The 12077-nt window shown below is 44.6% G+C and overlaps 1 protein-coding gene across 1 annotated transcript; it reads left to right on the forward strand.

The window, feature by feature from the left end:
- The first annotated feature begins 3993 nt into the window (after window positions 1–3993).
- GCM2 (glial cells missing homolog 2) lies at window positions 3994–11604 on the forward strand. Its single transcript, XM_006092925.1, has 5 exons — window positions 3994–4083; window positions 8247–8499; window positions 8632–8744; window positions 9375–9500; window positions 10666–11604. Exons 1-5 carry the CDS (start codon window positions 3994–3996, stop codon window positions 11602–11604), a joined length of 1521 nt encoding a protein of 506 aa, XP_006092987.1.
- The last annotated feature ends 473 nt before the right edge of the window (window positions 11605–12077 follow it).

The following is a 12077-nucleotide window of genomic DNA, read 5'->3' on the forward strand; positions in this document are numbered from 1 at the left end:
GCTCAAGTTCACGCGATTCTGCCTCCTGAGACCCCGCGCGCTGGGAGGCTGCCGGGAGAGCCCGGATAGACCACGGCTCTTGGATTCCAGTCTTGACCAGGAAGGCTAATTGCTGAACCCGCCCCTGAAGCGCACTGGAATCCAGTGTTAGAGATTCCAGGGACGCTTGCAAGGAACTAGCAATCCTGGCCAGGCCACCTGGGCGCACGCACATACGCTTTAAGTGATTACTCAAAGAATGTGAACAACGTCATTTAAACATTCTATATTTGCAAAATTCTACACTGATAGGTGCCCCTTTGCCTCAGCTAGCAGTTTCCTCTCCATTTTTAACAGCTTTTCAGCTGTTTGGGGTCCATTAATATTGATATGAATTAAGGCTGAACTTTCACCATAGGAACCAAATTTGAGTATATTTCTGATATCACAAAAAAGGGTTATTTAAAAAAAATACCTCGGTGTATTCAGCCGTATTAATAAAACAAAACCAAAAAAGCAAGCAAATATTTTCGTCCAGTTTGTTTTCTGCCGACTTCCTTTAGCCGGCAGTATGTGTACTAATGGCCAGGTTTAGGCCAGTAGGTGGCCTGGTATGTGAACACGGTGGCAAAAATAAATTGGACTGGTGTTTTATTTAAAAAAAAAAAAAGACCCCTCAATTCCAAACATTCTTTAGATGTAAATCAACTTGAATTATAACTAGATGTTAAGGGTATTTCATGTTATGACATTTGCGGAAGATACTTGTTTATATCCAAGCAAAACATACTATAACCGGAATCGCAGCTGTCAGCCCAGGACTGTGCATCCCACCTCCAGTTCATTTGAAATGATACTTATTTCAAAGGTCATTATATCCCTTTCCGGGGAAAGATGATGTAAATATACTTACGTTAATTTATCAATTTTAATCTCAACCTAGCAAATTCAAAGCCTTCTTCCTTGCTTTTGAATTAATGGGCTTTTAAAATATCAAAATAGTAATTAAGGAAGAGCCAGCTTTGAAAATAAAGTGTTCTGAATCAGGGCAAACACTAACTGCAGGAAAGAATTGAAGAAGAATAAACAATAATCAAAATACAGTTTAAATATATTTTACTTTAGGAAATAAAACAATATAGTAATATAATAACAATATAAACTGTTATAACATAATATAATAAAATTGTTAATATTAGACTTTAAAACTTCATAATCCATTATCTTCAGACTTTTCAGGAAAAATACGCCTTTCCAAGCCATATGGTTGTTAATGCATTCAGTCTTTCGGGAGAAATGAAAGATAATAAAATAGAGAACACATCGACTTCTTTATTTTGTTATATCATCACTTTGATTCGTTTTACTAACATATTCTACCCAGACACATTTTTAGGGCGAGTTGGAATATGTGTATTTTAATTCTGTAAATGAAATTCTGCAAATGGAATACGGCGGAGACTCTATGACATTTATGTGGATACCAGAATCCATTTAGAAAATAAGTACATGAGTAATTGATTTGCTTTAACATTAAAACTTGTATTTATGGTTTTTGAAAGATATGGGCTCTAGGAACATCCCAAAATTAGAGAGACAATAAATATTCTAACAATGTTTACAGGAAGACCAGAAATTAATTCCTGTGCATTCTCAGAGGTGATTGTAAATATTTTTGAAGTTATATTAAAAACATTTTAAAGTATACATTAGTTAAACTATCAAATTAACGAAATAACGATTTGTAAAAAAATAAAAGTGTCCATTGTTTTAACCTCTGAAAGACAAAGCAACGTAAAAAGCAACTGGATGACAGGACTGCAATGACTTTCGGCGGTCAGTTAATACGATGAAAGCTGAGGATAAAACCAGGGGGTGAAGAGTGGACCCTCTGTACGTTTCCTCCCGGACCTTCCTGACGATTATCTGAGAGTGATTTTAATCACAAACCCAGACCGACTCCACCTTTCAGGAGACAACTTTGGGGCAAGGGAGGCTGGGGGGATGAACTTTCTCCCACGCGGATATTTCGCCTACTGATTGGGAGAGTATCCGAACTGGAATCTAGAGAAAGATAAGTCGTAAAACTGCCCAAAGATGGCATTTCCAGTCACAGGAGTTCTCCGCTGATCAACTGCCAATGGGACTGACTTTGCTAACACGCCTGACTGTGCCCTTGACTGGAGAGGTGAGAGGATCGGGAGTGTAGATGGTTGTTCAGGTGATGGGTTTAAGGTTCATCAAAGGGAAAGACTAATCCTGCAAGAGACGCTGGCCTGGGCACCCTACCAGCCGGGTCCCACCTGGCATTAGTCTGTACATTACGATTCATAACAGTAGCAAAATTACAGTTATGAAGTAGCAACGAAAATGATTTTATGGTTGGGGGTCACCACCACATGAGGAACTGTATTAAAGGGTCCCGGCATTAGGAAGGTTGAGTACCACTGCTCTAGAGGAATGTAGGTTCGGAACATCCTCCTCTAACAGTGACCCCCCTTCAGGGTGGCTCTTCTCTGGCTAGGGCTGGAAACCATCCGGCAAAACAAAATAAATTCCAGAAACCCATCTTCTCTCTCCGCCCAGCATGGGTAATGAGCGACTTAAGTCATTTCAATCCTTTTCTCTTCTTGGGTGCTACCGGGCTCCTGGGGAGCCCACAGCGTCCTATGCCCCCTCGCCTAGCTGTTGGAGTCTCCAGAAAAGCCACCCCAGATGGACTGGGGGTAAATACATTTTGCCGTGGTATTTCCACAACAATATCAAAAAGATGATTTTTAAGTGATTCTTTATTGTTGAAAGTATTAAATTTGCCCCCCTCCCCCCCCCATTGACTCCCTCCAGCCCGCCCGCCCCCCAGGCCATCAGCACCCCGTTGTCTGTGTCCATGGGCTATGCATATATGCATACAAGGTAGTAAAGATGATTGTTTAATAGGGTTATGTCAGGTGGATGGCGACTGAGAACTCACCCGAGCCCCAATCCCTCCTGTAAGCAGATAGGGAAACTGGCTCAGACGGAGAGAGCTGCGGTTTCTGCCGGAGCTCCTGCACCTGAGCGGCGCAGAGCTCCCCCCTCTCTCTCTCCACCTGCCCCTAGCTGGTCTTCCCCACTTCCTCCAGGTTCACTTTCCAGGACTCTCTTCCCACTGGGCAGGGTCCCCCCGCAGCCCCGGGGTGGGTGCACCCAGGCCCAGGAGCACACAGGGACCTTTGGCACTCCCTTGGATATCTGCTTCGGCGCTCCCTCCCGCTCCCCCCCCCGCCCCCCCACACACAAAAGAGCACACAGTCCACAGTCCAGGACACGTATAACAGCAGCTACAGCAAAAGCCCGGGGAAAAGGCCCAAAGAAGGCCGACGGATCCTGCGGCATGGGCACAGTTACTCAGCCTGCGGTGCGCAGCGACCTATGGTTCCCCCGCGGCAGGAGAATTGAGTAGCGGCTCGAAAGCCACTGTCTCCAAAGCTTCCGGAAACCCCAGGGGCCGGGCGGGGTTAGAAAGAAAGAAAGACAAAAAAAAAAAAAAAAATCAATATAAATGAGGCATTCCAACCTCCACACCTCCACCCTCGCCCCTTAACATCTTGGCTTCAGTTTCCTGTCACCTAAGGGCTCAGGTCAACCTCCCCCTCCTGTTCCTATTCTGTCCGGGAGCGGGTGACCGGCCCTGCTGGTGCGGGACCTGAGAGTTGGAGAAAGAGAGAGTAAAGGCGGAGCTGCCTGTCGCCTTCAGGACCGAGGCCCAGATCTGGGCTCCACCCGAGTCCTTAACCCCCGTGGACTTCCAATCTCTCTCTCTCTCTCTCTCTCTCTCTCTCTCTCTCTCTCTCTCTCTCTCCCCTTCCTTCTTTTCTCTCCCTCTCCCTCTCCTTCCCACTCCCTCGCTCCCAATCTCCACTTTTCTTTCTTTCTTTCTTTTTGAGGGGGAAAATTCGCCTGGCGCGCCTCTAGATTTGTTTTCCTCTTCTATCTTTCAGGATCCTTGCGGGACTTGGCCGGCAAGGTGGGCAGATGCCAACGGAAGCCGGGCAGAAGGCGGACTGTGTGCGCTCCTACGGGATGAAGCTCAGTTGGGACATCAACGACCCGCAGATGCCTCAGGTATGTGACACGGCGTGAGCGCACAGGTAGTGCTGTCCGTCCAAAGAAGGAGGGTGGCATTCAAGTCCTTGTGGAGAGCGGCTACAGTGTTTCGACAGGTTCAAGCCTCGGACTAATGCAGTGGTTCTCAACCTTGGCTGCACATTAGAATCACCTGGGAATCTTTTTAAAATCCTGATTTCTGGGCCTCATCCTCTGGACATTGTTTCTTTGTTACTAATGTTGTGGCCCCAACCCATAACAAAGAAACAGAATTTCTGGAGGATGAGGCCCAGAAATCAGGATTTTAAAAAGATTCCCAGGTGATTCTAATGCGCAGCCAAGGTTGAGAACCACTGGACTAATGAGAGGGCACAGTCCTCTCACTGCCACGTGCAAGTCCCAGCTTGGAGGGCAGAGCCTTCCCAGCACAGTTATAGCCAACAGCTGTAGTTGTAAGCTTGAGCCTATGGTCTGAACACGTGGCCATGTGTCTGAGTAATGTGGGCTTGATAGAGTTCAGGTGCATGTAATTGAGTAGATTAGAACAGTGTAAACATCTTGACCAGGTCCTTACTTTACCTCGTGGAATCTGGCTATAAAATAAAGACTTGACTCTCGGGTGCTGTCGCTAGCTCTCCATCAGAGAGGACAGCGTCCCACCCAGACCCAGCTTTCCTTCTCTTGTCTGTCTTTTCTCAATCCTTCACCACCCCCTCTCAGGCTTACTGAACCTGGCTGAGCTGGCTGGGCACATAAGGCTCCCACAGTGGGGCTGAGTATGCCTTGGCCCTGCCAGCTCGCCACAAGTCCTTGCAGAGACTGTGGACAGAGCATACACAAATATACATGCCAACAAACACATGAGAGTCTTCAAATGTAGATGGACTCTACAAAGGGCAGAGTTGGGTTTCTAGATGTATCTTTGCCTCGCTCTTTCTTATGGCCTGTCCAGGAACATTGAAAGCAGTGGAAACTGTCCATCAGGCTCCACCTTTCCAGTCCTCTTGGGGGCGGGGGTGGCCTTGCTCCTCACTTTCCTTTAACCAAGGTAGAAATCAAGTGATTCTCTCCTTTTCCATTCTTTGAAATCCATGAGAAAGGTAGGGGAGAATCTCATAGCACTGCTTCACATGCACCAAACGTGTGAGACAGGATTGTAATCCCTGTGAGGGGAATGGTGAACAAATAGCATGCCTTAGGCAATTTATTCAGATTCCCGGGGGTGCTGTCGGGATGAAGCATGGCTCCTAGGAAACTCCAGTCATGCTAACCAGGCCCTGGGTGCCCACAGGGCACCTGGAGTCCAGAGTTTGGACATAACTTCTGGGTTTACTTTAATGACAAGAAAATCTCTGTCCTTTTAGGGTGGATTTGTTTTATTTTGTTTTAATGAAACAGTGGTTTGGAGCCAAGTCCAGGGAGTTTATGCTTTGTCATACTGGTTTGGGGCAAAAACTGAGGAGTGACTTTAAAGTCCCGGGTGGAGGTGAAGGGAGAGTGGGAGTGGCCTCCCAAGCATTTGCAAAAGTGGATTTCCCACACTGTTGTGGCATGGAAATGAGAGACTTGGTTTTTACTAAGCATCTAACATGTGCCATATAGTTGTTCAGATGGATAGCAGTTCATTAGCAAAGTTGCGTAGCCTCTCAAAGAGATCAGCAATTTTTGGATGTGTTTTTGTAGAAAGTTTGTTCTTGTCATTTGTTTTAAAGTCTGCCTACTCTACCATTACACTGTATCATTTTTGTGAGAGTAGACCACAGGACAGCAAGGGCATCTCATTCTCGCTGACTTCAATCCACATAAATTCTCATAAGAAAAAAGCTAATCTTGCATTTTAGAGCCACAGCCAAATAATGAAAATCTGGCTCCCCTCACAAGCATTTTCTAGACTTCCATAAATGTGAGTAACTTTTCCTTTGGAGACTGGCTCTTAAGCAAGGGAGTGTGTGTGACATCTCCAAGGGGACAGGTGCACTGGGCTATATAAAGAGAACTGGGGAAATGTAGGCTTCTAGCCCTGTTTTGGCTAATTGAAGGAGCAAGAGCTAAACTGGCTATATGACCTTGAGGTAGTTATTGAATTTGCCTTAGTCTCAGGCTGCTCACCTGTCATCACGGAGCAAAATAGATAACAATCTTAAGCTCTCGGCCAGGTCGGCTGTGGTGTTCAGCGTGTGCATGTTTGTCTGTGTCTGAGTGCATGCACTCGCACGTGCCAACACATTAGAGCAAATGAAACCCAATCCTGGAGTCCTCCTTTCTTGTTTTGACTTAAAAATACCGTCTCTGTGGCTTCATTTTCAGTGTCACTACTTTAGTAGCTGGTGTGAGACATGGAAGTCTAGTCTGTATACAAGGCAGCACTAAAAAATAGCCTGTTCTTGAAAACTTTCAATTTGTTATTAAGGTCCTTAAATTGAAATGTTCACCTTAACAAGATATTAGCATTTAGTATGAACTTAGAGTTGATAGCACATCATTATATATTTCATCTGTCACTGACCTTAAGTCAATCTATTAATTTATTTCAATTATAATATTTCTAGAAAAGATAAGAATGCCTATTAGTAATAATAATGATTTCAACAATATCTCTGTGGCTTTGGAAACAAAATTGCCCAATTAGTTATTACTGTTAGAATGTACAAAACTAACAATGTGCGCAAGTCTGAATTGTCCAACTGAGAATACTTTTGCTCTGCAAATATTGGATCCAATTCTCTGGGGTGGTGGGAGGGAGAGATGTTGCAAATGTCTTATTACTGTGGTAATACTCTTCTGAGCCTCTGTCATACCAGTAAAGCCAGTGGGGCCTGGCTGCACAGTCTTCTGTTTAAATCCCAGCTATGCCACTGTAGAAGGTTTTCTCTCTCACTTCCACATCCTTATCCAATACATAAGAGTAACAATGCACCTCATGCAACATTGCTGTGAGGATTATAGATACTGCATTAATGTGGCTTTGTGGGCCATACTGTCTCTGTCCTAAATACTCAATTCTGCATCATAGTGTGAAAACAGCCATAGACAATACATAGACTCATGGACATGGACATACCCAATACAACTTTACTTATGGATACTGAAATTTGATTTTCATATAATTTTCATGTATCAAATAATATAATTTTTAAAAAATTTCCCCCAACCATTAAAAAATATTAAAAACCATCCTTAGCGTGTAGACCGTGCTAAAACCTGTGGCAGGCTGGACTTGGCCCACAGCCCCTTGTCTACTGACATCTGTCTGTACCAGGTACCTTTAGGGCAGGGGTCAGTAAGTGCTCATTGAAGGGTAATTTTATATTAAACTGATATATAAGAAAGACATTGCAGTTTAATGATGCATAATATGATATAACATTATTGCAGCCATGTGGCTCTTTGTTGAGAATGACCTTCCCGGTTGCTCTGGGGAGAGGCCCAGTTCTTAGCAGGCTTCTTCCCAGTGCCAGGGTTTACCTTGATGGTCAGGCCCTTCATCACAACATCCTTGAAAACTTGGAGAGCTAAACTGGGAGGAACGTCGGAAGTTGTTCCTGCCTCTCTGATGTTGCTCTGAGTGTCACTGCTAATGTGACTGACAGGTTTGGAATAGAGCCAGGAGTTTTGAAGAAAAAGTGCTGAATTGAAGCAAAGCTATTACAGTCTCAATTGCAGGCCAGTAAGAGAGCATCCCAATCACTTTTTGCCCTGGTTCTTTAATACTTAATCTGGACATGTTTCCAACATTTAAATATACAAGAAGTGGTATAACATGGTGATAAGGAGAAAAGGCTCTGGAGTCAAACTGCTAGGGCTCAAATCCTAGAGCCAGGTCTTACTAGCTGGGTGATTTTGGGCAAGTCAGTTAACCTCTCTGGCTCCCAATTATTATTAGGCAACACTGGGAGAATAATATTATCTATTGCCTGTGTGTTATGAAGTGTAGATGAATTGGTACATGTACAGCATTGAGAAGATAAGCACAATATTAACATCAATTAGCCAATTGTCAGTAAGCTATTACAGACAGGATGAGTAGCATTGGTGATGACATCGTTTCCGAGTTTTACAACATTTCCGGATCTAAAAGGGACCAATTTTTATTCTGATATGCTTGGAGAGAATTAAAAGCGCAACGTGTTGGGTTTGGTCTTGGTAGACTTGACCGCCCTTCCTTTCGTGCGCCTGTCCAGGAGCCAGCCCACTTCGACCACTTCTGCGAGTGGCCTGATGGCTTCGTGCGCTTCATCTACCGCAGCGATGAGAAGAAGGCGCAGCGCCACCTGAGCGGCTGGGCCATGCGCAACACCAACAACCACAACGGCCACATCCTCAAGAAGTCCTGCCTGGGCGTGGTGGTGTGTGCGCAGGCCTGCGCCCTGCCCGATGGCTCCCGCCTGCAGCTGAGGCCTGCCATCTGCGACAAGGCGCGGCTGAAGCAGCAGAGTGAGGCCCCGAGGCCTGGGGTGGGGGCGGCCTTGCAGTCCTGAGTTCCCTCCACCCAATAATTTCCCTTTTGTTCTTTTGAAAGGGTCTGGAGTCGAGCTGTTATTAACATTCTCCCCTCTGGCTTTGCAGAGAAAGCATGCCCCAACTGTCATTCCGCTTTGGAATTGGTTCCCTGTCGAGGGCACAGCGGATACCCAGTAACCAACTTCTGGAGGCTTGATGGCAACGCCATATTTTTCCAGGTGGTTGGGGGGACACCGTTTCTGATGCATATTTTCATTGTATAGTAGAGACCAAACCACCTGCCATGTGCCTTAGGAACTCTGGACCAAACCAAATGCAGCTCTGTGGCCAGAAGTAGGTGCTGGGTCTCCCAGGGCCTTTCAGGCTCCTTGAGTAATTAGTGTGCTCCTTCCTACTGTGTGCTCTGCAAGGGCAAGAGATAGTGAGCATGTTGCAGTTAGAGTTGATTTAATATGGTGAAAGGACTGTTGGTAATCTTTTAAAATGTCTATTCTTATTTTTTAAAATACATTTTTATTGATTTCAGAGAGGAAGGGAGAGGGAGAGAGAGATAGAAACATCAATGATGGGAGAGAATCATTGACTGGTTGCCTCCTGCACGCCCCCTACTGGGGACTGATCCCACAACCCAGACATGTGCCCTGACCAGGAATCGAAACTGACCTCCTGGTTCATAGGTTGACACTCAACCACTAAGCCATGCCAGCTGGCAGATGTCTATTATTGATTCTGTTTTATTAGCTCAAGAATTTTTTTCCTGTCAGTTTGAAAAAACAGACATCAACTTGGGATCTTGGGAAAGACATAATTTTTACTAACATTGCCAGTTTCCTTCCCTATTAATGCAGGCCAAGGGGGTTCATGATCACCCAAGACCAGAGAGTAAATCAGAGACAGAAGCTAGAAGAAGTGCCATCAAGAGACAAATGGCCTGTTTTTATCAACCCCGGGAAAAGAGAATTCGAGAACTGGAGGTAATGGGGAGCTAACGTTACATTGTGGTCTGTGTTTATTTTCATCACAACGTATACTGGTAATTATGTAAAATGTTAAGGTCAGACAATAATTTAAAAGGTTTGATTATCTGTGAAAATTGTGTATCTCCAACAAAATGTTATTGAATTAACATTTTGGATAGTGTTTCCAATTTCATCTCTTCTCTTTAAAAAAAAAAAGTCAACTATCTACACAGTCAATAATACAGTGAGTATGCTGACTTGCTGATACAAGGGCAGTTATACGATGGTACTAAAGAAAGATATATGTGCATACCAACAGTGAGTTCACATGCATCCTTGAGAGAGCCCTTTACATTATTTGCATAGAACAGATAGCATTTGTTTGGCCAACTAGATCCAGTTTGGCTTTTCAACCAAAGCATGCCAAGCGGGCAGACTGTTAGTCTGAGGATAAGAGAAACAGGCATTGTTTGAGCTCTTTCTATGTGCTAGGCACATAAGGTCTAAAGTTTCACACATGAGACATTCACAAAAGCCTGAAGAGGAGGCTACTATTATTGAGCCCCATTTTTAAAATTAGGAATCTGAGACTCACAGAGATTAAGTAACTTGTGCAATAATGAGGAACAGAGTCAGGATTTGAACCCTGATCTGTGCCAGGCTCTAGAATCTCCACTCTTACAAACATAGTATAGGGGAGAACAGGACCATCTGCCACCCAGACCCACTCTTGCCTGGCTACTGTGGACCCCCATGCAGCCATGTGGTATTCACACCCAAGCAAGCTCCAGGTATACAACCCTTGGACCAGAAGCCCAATTCATGTCCTGAGCTGTGTGGTGCTCACAACACAGAACCCACCAATTGGAAGTTTTAAAAAAATAAATATATATATTTTATTGATTTTAGAGAGCAAGGGAGAAAGAGGGCGATAGAAACATCAATGATGAGAGAGAATCATTGATTGGCTGCCTCCTGCATGCCCCCTTACTGGGGATTGAGCCCACAACCCAGGCATATGCCCTGATTGGGAATCAAACCATGACCTCCTGGTTCATAGGTCGATGCTCCACCACTGAGCGCACGGGCTGGGTGGAAGTTGATTTTTGGTTGGTTGATTGGCTACTATTACAGGTGAGAGTTGCATTTTATTTACAAACAAAAATGTGTATCTTTTTAGGCAGGAGAGGATCAAGACAACAGTGGACAATTCAACAACATACCTCCCCTGGAAAATCCAGAAGAATTTGATATAACTGCTGACACTGGCTTTCCTATTCTAGGGCAGTCTTGCTTTTCCTTCCAAAACTCTGGTGCTTATAAGGCGACCTGTGACTTAGCCACCTTTCAAGGACACATAATGCCACCCTTTCAGAAATACCCAAACCCAAGAATCTATTTGCCTAGGTCTCCTTGCAGCTATGAATTGGCAGGTCCCGGTTATATAAATTCGAGCGCATATTCCACCCTGTATAAAGATTCTAGCAGCAACACTAATGACACAGACTGGATCCACCTGAATGCACTACAGTATAACGTCAAGTCATACAGCAGCTTCCAGAGCAGCTGTGATTTCACCAATAAACAACATGGCTGGAAACCAGCTCTTGGAAAACCTGGCCTTGGGGAGAGGACTGACCCTGGACAGTTCCAGGCCATGGCCCCTCGCCCCTCTTATAACGCAGAGCTTCCCGGGAGGTACCTCACCACCCCCACACCAGGTGCTCCAGCCCTACAGACGGTGATCACTACCACCACCAAAGTGTCCTACCAGGCTTACCAGCCGCCAGCTCTGAAATACTGTGACAACGTGCGGGAAGCTAGGAGCCTTTTGGGCTGTAACTATGCTTCTGAAAACACCCAGATGCCCATCTATCCAGAAGCCTTGGACCTTCCAGCTACAGTCACCAGGGCAGCCTCTCCATCAATGTCACTTCCCTTGAAACTTCCAGGAGATTGCAGGGCCATCAGACCCACTGTGGCTTTTCCTCGGGAGTCAGCTCCTTCCAGGACAGACCGAGCAGAGACCTGGGATGTGTGTGCATCCGGACTGGGGTCTAGAATCAGTTATTCAGACAGAGTTAGTCCATTCTTGAGCTATGACAATGAGGACTTTTAAACAGCAAACCTGGTCACAACATAAGATTGGTGTCCATGCCGGCAATGGAACATGAAATGGCCACTCTCTCATGTTGAGTTGGGAAATTTATGTAGCACAACATTTTTAAACCCACTATACTACACAGAATAAGGTCTGGAATGTGTCTTTGTTAAATGAACAAATGAGAAAACTGGAGACCACAAAGATGGAATACAAGTTAAACCTGGTTCTCATTCTAAGCCTTTTCCCATTAGACTGTATTAGAGCATCTTTATTTGGCACTTTGAGGTTGTCAAACAGCTTCAGGGGGAAATCTTTACAATCTTATCTCTGGAGTCATTTCTCAGGATTTTTATTTAGCATTTAAAACCTGTTAAAATAGTTTCAGGTAGTAATTTTGATCACTTTACCTCCAAATTTTTTGTCTACAGCTTTTAAAATATTTACACTATTTTAAAATATTTACACTATTGCAATGATAAAATGCAGTT

The sequence above is a fragment of the Myotis lucifugus genome, unplaced genomic scaffold (genome assembly GCF_000147115.1).
Source record: "Myotis lucifugus unplaced genomic scaffold, Myoluc2.0 scaffold_107, whole genome shotgun sequence".
Taxonomy (NCBI): Eukaryota; Metazoa; Chordata; class Mammalia; order Chiroptera; family Vespertilionidae; genus Myotis; species Myotis lucifugus.